The 9664-nt window shown below is 40.2% G+C and overlaps 1 protein-coding gene across 2 annotated transcripts in view; it reads right to left on the bottom strand.

Moving 5' to 3' along the window:
- Positions 1 to 9664, bottom strand: part of scfd2 (sec1 family domain containing 2) — a 60107-nt gene that overhangs the window by 49481 nt on the left and 962 nt on the right. For both annotated transcript variants that reach the window (XM_014333886.2, XM_042221393.1), the window contains exon 2: positions 7744 to 7912. In XM_014333886.2, the coding sequence (XP_014189372.2) occupies positions 7744 to 7912 (169 nt within the window). The remainder of the gene's footprint in view (positions 1 to 7743; positions 7913 to 9664) is intronic.

Genomic DNA, 9664 nt, shown 5'->3' with positions numbered 1-9664 from the left:
TAACATTCCTGGAAGTATGATGCAGCATAATAGGATAGTTTAAACCATGGTGACTCAGGATTTCATGAGCCCCCCCCAGTTCATTATTTTGTCAAACATGTATGTGCATGTTTGCCACAAAATTCAGTGTTTATGATTCAGAAAGGAGTCATACTACTGATACATGTGACTGATAACGACTGAAGGAAAAGTATTAGATGGTCATTTCATTCGCCACCTGGAAACTCCCCGCACATCAAAACCAAAGCACCCTTATTTCCTCACTTACCTTCACTGGTATCTAACAGTTACAGGATTACATGTAGTGAGTATGTAGTGACTTAAAACTAACGACTGACACAATAAACTCATTAGGTAAGTTTCTACTGAGGTTTTAGCTAAGTGAGCAATGAGATAATCACAGACTTCTACTGAACTGGACCCCTCAGTAGCCATTAACAGAGTGCAAGTTAGGTCTCCTTCACACAGGCTTAGACCCGTTAGTGTCCATCTGGCAACTACCAAGCATACTGTGAAAAGTGTGTATTCCGGAACTGGTTGTTTTCTGGAGGTTGCTGCAGTTGCTAGTCTGAAACTGACCACAATGCATTATACATTTCTGCACCAAAATCCTTTCTGGAATTGTTGTGATTGCTAGCAGTTTCCCACAGTCACCCACAGTTTGCATGGAAGTCATCAACTTGACAGCAAATACTTGCAAACTACTTGCCATGCGGTAGAAATGTTTTGCATTTGTATTTTGAAATGCTGGTTGCAGTGGTGAGGCATAATTTTTAACTTTGAAAGCAACAGTTTCCACTTCTGACTCCATCTTTCATACAAAATACAGGCAACCAAAGCAATCACAACAAGAGTTCTGGTGCAGCACTCTCTTCGAGACTGATTTTAACCAAACACCAGCCAGTAAGCTCTATAGACCACTCATCAACCAGTGGAATATAGATTTTTCTCTAGTTCCCAGAGATTGTCAGGCGGGTCATAGGCCAGTCTCCAGGCTTGTGTGACTGAAGACTAAGGCAACCAAACACCGACTTCCCTTATCAGTCCTAAAGGGTATGCAGATCTTTTATATAAGATCTATGAAACTACTTCATAAAGTACGCTGGCATCTCTGCAAAAAGTGACATTAACAAACTACATTACGCTCTAGTGCAAACCAACATTACTAATCCCAATGTGTTAAAGAGTATTGAAGTTTCACACTCAGCAGACTGCAAACCCAGAGAGTAATCCATTTCCCATCCCACCTGATTTAGATGATCTGTGTATTTTCCAGTAGAACTGCACGTAATACACATGGACTAACAGAATTGTGCAAGGTCATACCCATTCCTTGGTGAGTTAATTTATGGAGTGTGTTTAATGGGGTAAAAAACACTGTTGGTTTTCTGTAAACATCCCCATCTAGCACAGGACATGACACGAGAGAGAAAGAGGGCGGGGGAGTAAAACCAGACCTGGCCTTGAGCGTCTGTGTGTTCTGGCGAGAGGGACAAATGACCCAGTGAATTTATGGAGAGAAAAAGAGGCAGAGGAGTTTTGCAGGAAGCGAGGGAATGATGGGAGAGGCACACCACAAACAGATAAATAAATAAATAATAATAATAAAAAAATAGTAAAACAAACTGATGTGAATTTGAGGGTCAGTTCTATGTGTCTTAAAAGTGCACTTCTTTAATAATTAGTAAAAGGTTTTTCCTTTAACTACTCCAAATAAAACAGTGAAATACGCAATCGTTAAAGGAAAGGAAGCTTAAGAAATTTTGCACAAAAGTCATCTCCCTATAGGTGTTGGCTGCACGTGAAGTCAAATAGAATGAAATGTCCTCAAGTGATGTTGCTTAAATCTGCCCTGATTGGAGCTAAAAACTAAAATGTTAATATAACCTATAGATCCTGGTCCTTGTGTTTACATAAGCCACTGCTAGTCTAAAATTTCTGAATCTGAATTGAATCAGTCATTGTGGATAATGTAGGTTCGAGGCTTTGACATAAAATAAAATGCACGGAGTAAAGAAATGTCTGAGTAATTTCATTCATAGAAATAATGTACATTTAATTTAACACGTCAAAGACAACTATAAACTGCTACAGCAAATAAATAATATCAAATGCACCAAAATAATTAGGAAAATGAAATGTGTCAATTCATAAAATGTAAAATAAATGGGCGCTTCTGTGGCAGAGGTGTGGTCCCGAGCTCAGCTTCAGGGGAGGTGTGGTGTAGTGAACACAAAGGGGGATGCCAGGGAGGTTGGTGGGATGTGGGGGTGATTTTTGGCTAACAAGCTCATAATCATTTTCTGTGATTTGTAATTTGTGAGGCCGGAGAGTAGAGAGTGTGTGTCAGAGGTAGAAATCTGCATACGTAGGTGGAGAGGCAAAAGTGAAAAAGAAACTATCAGTAGTGTGTCACTGAAATAAAGGAAAATCAACATAGACAGCGTGCCCATTTGTTGTCCGTTTCACACAGTTTTATTTACTTTTGTACTGATACTTCTATTTGTCTACTTTCACGTGTAATTTTTATTTGTATTTATGATTTCATTCATTTTTCGTGGTTAGTTTCCATATTTACATCTCTATTTGCCATTGCTGCTTCCTCCATTTATTTCCCCAAACTTATTTTCTTTTTGTATGCATTTCTTTTGCAAGAAGAGAAATGCATTTATAGTATTACTTATGAATTAATTATTTAATGATGCTACAAAAGCCAAATAGAGTGGCTGTGAATTCTCATGTGGCAGTTTGAGCTTTCCATTTAACACAAAAAAAAAAAAAAAAAAAATCACATTAACATTAAAACATGCATAAAAGATGTCGATTAAATCTTTATGCCTAAGTGAAAGAAAGTCAAGTCTTCTGAACAGGGTTATAGTAAAGACATGTTAAAAAGTTTCTTTTTTGCAGCACTGGCAGAATGGTAAAATGTGGGAGAAGGTTAAAAATCAAAGGATCTTGATGGGGGGGAAATGGAAATGCAGGAGTCTTCCTCTCCTCCTCTGTCTTGGCTACATTCACATTTCAAATAAAAGCCAGCAGTAGGGGCTCTTTGAAGGAATGGGCCTGGAGGAAGTAAAGTACCATTTTAGGGAGATGTTTTATCAACTCAGTTAACAAATACACACAAAGTTTCCTGAACAGCTCTTGTGTTCTGCAGCGTAAATTAAACCACAGAGTAGAAGACAGCATACAGGACTGAAAAGGTTATGTTATCTCAGTCTTGATGGGAACACAGAGTACATGTTGTTCAGGTGCACGTAATCTATTTGATTGATGTACTCTGAGTTTCAGCTTGAGATACCTTCTTCAGAAGAGTAAGCAGAATTAGGGAGTGAATGAAACAGAAACAACTTAAGAGGAGAACCACAAGACACATCAGCTTACTCCATCCTTAAATGTATTATTATGGCTAAAACTTTGCATCTTAGACACTGATATAAACTTTATTTTCCAAATCAGCTTTATCTGTCATTAACCTTTAGGAAAAGTGAAAGTGAATAAAATCAGATTGAAAACTGGCTCAATTTTATTAAAGGATAAGAAATTATTTTCACAATTTAATGCAATAATCAAAAGATACAAAGCAAAACTGGTTCTCACTTTGGATCGACTATTATTTTTAAGAAATGAAAAAGTCATTTTCCCTTTTTGTGTCTTTTCCTTTGGGCACACTTTCTGTATACGAAACATTTATCATTAGTTGTAAAATCAGCCAACACTGAAACCAGTTACTATAAATGTTCATTCAAATACAAAGGCAAAAACCTCACATTTGACCAGAAGCCACATCCTATGCAGCATAGTTCAACTATGCTTGAACCTTCTTCTTGTGTGTCTACCTTATGCAGGACTGTATAGGAACTCATACTATACTGTTGGCAAGGAACAGAATGGTTGCTAAGCTTATAAATCACTGAAAGACTCATTCAGCTGTTCATGCCACTATTCACTGTCTAAGTATAGAATAACAAAACAATCTCTAACCTTTAAGGAGAAACCGTAGAAGAAACGTGGTGACTTTTCATACTCTACTCTTATTCTTGGTAGAGTAAAAACAGGCTTGGCTATCCTCAACTGCCTGTCATTTGCTTTATCCTCTCCACCCTTTACTATCTAGGCTGTTTTTGTTACTTTTCTCATACTGTTCGAAATCAGTGTTCATGGCTTTTATTCATGCTCATATTTCCCAGCTGGGACAGAAATAGGTGTTTTCCCTCTTTTCTGGTGGTATGCATGAGGGATCTGCAGGCCAGATTTGTGGAGATGGCAGCCATGTAGTGTTTTCTCATGGCAGGGTGCGGTCAGTAACACTGCTTGGCTCAATCTCTACAGCTCCCAAGGCAGGCCCAGTTCACCTTGGCCACCCATACTTGCTTCTGCCCACACTCCCGCCACAGCATCAAGGTCCAAGGCGGCCAGATGACGGGGGTGCAGGGTTCAGTCTGAGACTGAGGAAAACTCTGTGCCTTCTGCCAATGGGGTTCAAATGTCCTACTCAGGATCAAAAGGGCTGTGAATCCAAGCACAGCAAATTATACAGACGGGACTCGAACGTACTTGACCACAAACACACACACACGCGCATATAAAACAACACTTTGACTGCCACTTTCACTCATCATCTTTCTATATACACGAAGTGGCGCACCCTGGTGCCGTTTAATGGCTGAAAAAAAGGACAGTAGTAGCATAGAAATAGCAAATATACAAAAACACTGCACGAAGAGCCTAGGTTTGCATGTGCACTCACCCACATGCTGTATGCTTTCTTTCTGGCATGATTACTACAACCACAGAGTCAGGCTGTAGGATATGGAAATTCACACCAGGTTATGAAAGACAATACTAGAGTAATTGCACAGTAAGTGTGGGGTCTTGCCTGTAGAGCTAGAATCAACAGCCACCCACAGAATGTTTAAGACATAGTAATCTATAAAAATATCCTGGAATTACAGAGGGAAATATCATACAAAAGGTCTAAATTAAATCCACACCTAATATTTAAAGGGTTGAGATGGCATACATAACAAAACCAATAAAAACACTCTGTTACCCACGCTAAAAATAGCTAAAAAACATCATGGGTGAATAAACATCCAGTAGGAGGGAAGAACAGTAGACCTCTAAAAACATGCATTTAAGGAACTCTGTCTTGAACATATTAGAATGATTGACATAAACACTTCCTGCAGCGAGCTGTGCACTTGAGGCCAGTTAAAGAAAGTGGGAATTCTAGGCATCTCCCTTGCTCTGCTTCAGCAGCATTTCAATCTCCTACACATCTGTGATAAGGCTCAGCTGGATCATCTGCTTAGAGATAGTGTAGGGAATAACTCTCCTGCTGATCCAACTGGCCCTGATCACAGATATTCTCCACCGAGACTGTCGTCATTTACTTATTACTTTCAGCAATACTTATCTGCATTCTTTTTTAAAAAAAATCTGAGCTCTTGGCAGAGCTTGTTCACAATATCTGAATGGATCATCTAAATGTTTTAAGATCTGGTGTTAGGCTGGGAGTCTGGTCATATTTGGTGAAAAGCTCAGGAACAGTGATTGTGGTTGGTACCTTCGTTTCTGTTATCAGTTTTCCTTGGGGTGGCCCATTTATACCATCATAAAATTAACAATGAGAGGGCAACCTTGTTGATGCTGTACTTGTAATTATCCAGATTTAATTCTGATGTGCAGCTATTCAGAGCAACTACAGTAATTTGTGGGTATACCGTAGTTATTTGGTAGATAGGAATCCAAACTTGAACTGTACATCCAACCACATGTTGGGGTAACCCTGCCTAGATGTCCTTAAATAATTACAAGGGGAACACCAACTAGAAAAACGGGTTCTCTTACAAGAGAATCTTTACCATAGCTCAAAACATTCAGTATGTGTGAGTCCATTCATGAAATCACCGCAGTCAGACATGCGGCATGACAGCTCAGTCCACTAAACTCTTCTTCTCAGTCAAAGTCTTTTCCTCCAGCAACCACATAAAGGGGCAAATCCAGAATGGAACACTTGATGTAGGACTAATCCTTGCCATGGATAACAGCACCACCGCAGGCGCCTAGCATGCGCATCTGCAGAGCTAAGACCAGAGGCAGGTTTCACTCAACTATTGGCACTAATGTTGATCATGTGCTACTTAGGCCACTTGATGGAGTGGGTAGCTCTGGCTGGTAAGTGTGCATTTGTCCATAAGTATGCCTGGCTTGGGGAGAAATCTACTTTTAGGTTGTGTTAAAGGATGCCTTTTTACTCATTGCCAATTTATAGAAGACAGTAATATAAAAAGAGACAACAATATAATTGTGTAAAGTCTCCAATTAATCTAGCCTGCATGTCTAAACTGCGGTAGGAAGCTGGAGCACCAAGAGGAAAACCACATTAGGACAGCAAGATCATGGAAACTGGAAACACAGAAAGGCCCTAAATGGTGTAGAGTTCAAATCCAAATATAGCTGTTACTCTATTTCAATTTAACTTACTTGTGGGATATCAGCCTTATTTATTTTCTTAAAAAAAAATGCTCTCTTAAATGAATAGTCATGCTTTCACTGTAAGAAACAGGGTCCTTTCTGTAAACAAAAGTAATTTTTTCCCATAACATATAAAATTAGGAAAGGAAAGCTGGCTTTATGAGGCAAGAGAGCTGACCTGTCTAAACTCTGTTTAGACAAAAGGATTTTATCCATCCAACCATCTTCTTTCTTTTCTTTTTTTTAAACCAATTATCAGGGTCTGGGTTGTAGGACTAGCAAATTCCCTCTCCCTGGCCACCAAGGTGTTCCAAAGCCAGCGGACAGACGTAATCTAGCATGTCATGAGCCTGCACTGGGATCTCATCCCAGTTTGACATGCCTGAAACGCATCACCTAGAAGGCATTCTGGTTATATCCCCAAACAACCTCAGTGGAACAACCTCTACATAAAAAGGATGTAGCAGCACTACTGTCAACCTCTCCTCAATGACTGAGCTCCTCACCCTACTACCGAGGTTGAGCACACACAGACATCAGAGGAAGCACATTTCTGCCACTTCTATCTGCCTCCTTATTTCTTTGGTCACTATACCACTGCATGTAGAGAAACCAGTAAATGGACAGCTTTACCTTTGTGTACCAGTTTATTGATTTGGACTGGCACAGCCACAGCAGCTGTAAGTCTCCAACTCCACTTGCGAACAAAAACTTTAGATACTTAAACTCATTAACTCGGGGCAGCAACTCATTGCCAGCAAAGACTGAATAACCCGTCTTACGCCAGAGAACCGTGGACTCGGAATTTAAAGTGCAAACACATTGTATGAAATGCCAAAATAAAATATTTCAGATCTTCACTTGAGAAATATTGTTGCAGGTAGGTTATAGCTATACACGGCAATACTGCACAAATACTGACATTTATTGTTTTAACAATTGGCTGAAATTAGGTGAAATGATTGATCAAATGGTTATAATAAATCAGACAGCAAAAACAATATCAAAATGCTACGTATGTCTTCAATATGTACTAAGATGTATATAAGTGATATGTGGTACTTCTGCAAGTATTGTAAATAATGGGGTCAGAGTAGCCCTGTGGCAAAAACTAACACCCCAAGCTGGTCATTGCTGTAGCAACACTTGGATGTTGCCTTTATGATGTGACGAGCTATTGCCAAGTCACCCTTATTAGATTCTACATGACGGGGAATGTGGTGAATGCTCTAAATTAATAGAAAAATTAAATACACTCACTGAATCTGTGCAAGACAGCCAGGGGCCAGGATACTCTTGGAGTGAGGGGTTTTATGCAGACTTGTGAGCTCCAGCATGTCCACCTGCACGTCTGTCACATGACCCGGTAAGAGTTTTAGCATAGTCAAAACTTTCTCTACTAGGTTGTCACCATGATGACCAACAGCCCCTGTAAATGAATAAATTTGGGATTTAAAACAAGAACAAATATGTGTTGAGTATGTAGCAGCAGTCATTGGTAACGCAACAAAAATATGTGCCTTCTATACCAGATAAAAGGTAAGCAATTAATTTTCCCAAGGAGCCACAAAGAAAACTGGGACTGTTGTGGAAGGCCACATCAATAAGCTGAACATTCCCTGGCTGCTTGGGTTACTTGGTGTAATAGGTAGCTCTGGCTGGTGAGTGTACGGTTCTACATATGTATGTTGGTCTTGGGGAGAAAAGTATGGAAAAATATATGTGCATCAGAGGACAACTTGGGGCGATCATGGCTCAAGAGTTGGGAGTTCGCCTTGTAATCGGAAGGTTGCCGGTTCGAGCCCCGGCTCGGACAGTCTCGGTCGTTGTGTCCTTGGGCAAGACACTTCACCCGTTGCCTACTGGTGGTGGTCAGAGGGCCCGGTGGCGCCAGTGTTCGGCAGCTCTGTCAGTGCGCCCCAGGGTGGCTGTGGCTACAATGTAGCTCGCCATCACCAGTGTGTGAATGTGTGTGTGAATGGGTGGATGACTGGTTGTGTAAAGCGCTTTGGAGTCCTTAGGGACTAGAAAAGCGCTATACAAATACAGGCCATTTACCATAAATATTCGTTGGGAGGTGGCAAGGTAATATCTGCAGTGCTCTGCAATAACTAATCTCATCGTGGGTGGTATTTAATTTTAATGATTGCCAAATTACAGAAGACAGGAATGTAAAAAGAGGCAACAATATAAATGTGTACTCAGAAAGATCATAGAAACTCGACAGAGAAAGTTCCTAATTGGTGGGGATGCTCAAACCAAAGCATCTGTTATTCTTCTTTAATTTCAATTTATCTATGGGATATCAACCTAATTTGTGAGGATTTTTTTTTCTTTTTACATTTTTAAATTAGATTTTCTCTTTTACATGACGAATCATATGCTTTCACAGAAGAAAGAGGCTGCTGCCAGTAAACAAAAGTATATCCACCAATCAGGCATAACATTATGACCACCTGTCTAATATTGTGTTGGTTCCCCTTTTCTTGCCAAAATGGCCCTGACCCATCAAGGCATGGTCTGCACTAGACCCCTGAAGTTGTGCTGTGGTATCTGGCACAAAGATATTAGCAACAGACAGTTTAAATTCTGTAAGTTTTGAGGTGGGCCTACATAAATCAAACTTGTTTGTTCAGCAGATCCAACAGATGTTTTAGTGGACTGAGCTCTGGGGAAGCCAAGTCAACATCTCAAACCTGTTGTTGTGCTCCTCAAACCATTCCTAAACCAGTTTTGCTTTGTGGCAGGGCTCAATATCCTGCTGAAAGAGTCCACAGCCATGATAGAATACAGTTTCCTTGAAAGGATGTACATGGTCTGCAACAATGCTTATAAGTGGTGCACATCAAACTAACATCTAAATGGACGGCAGGACCCAAGGTTTCCCAGCCGGGTAAAGTATCACATTGCCTCCATTGGCTTTCCTTATTCCCAATGTGCATTCTGGTTCCAGGTGTCCTCCAGCTAAATGACCCCCACACACCAAGCCAGGCAAGTGAAGGTAAAGGTGATTCATTAGACCCATCTAAACTTTCTTTAGATGAAACCCTCTTGGGAAAATGAACTGCTTATCTTTGTGCTAGACATTTACTTGACTCTTACCACTGTCATTGTTATGATTCTGGTGTGATTGGGCTTATGCAGCATGCAGAAAGGTCAAACACAACATGGTCACAAATAT

This window comes from Haplochromis burtoni, unplaced genomic scaffold, assembly GCF_018398535.1.
Source record: "Haplochromis burtoni strain Fernald_Lab_line unplaced genomic scaffold, NCSU_Asbu1 Contig_65, whole genome shotgun sequence".
Taxonomy (NCBI): Eukaryota; Metazoa; Chordata; class Actinopteri; order Cichliformes; family Cichlidae; genus Haplochromis; species Haplochromis burtoni.
Note: the sequence above shows the minus strand (reverse complement) of the source record. Positions and strands in the feature narration are given on the sequence as shown.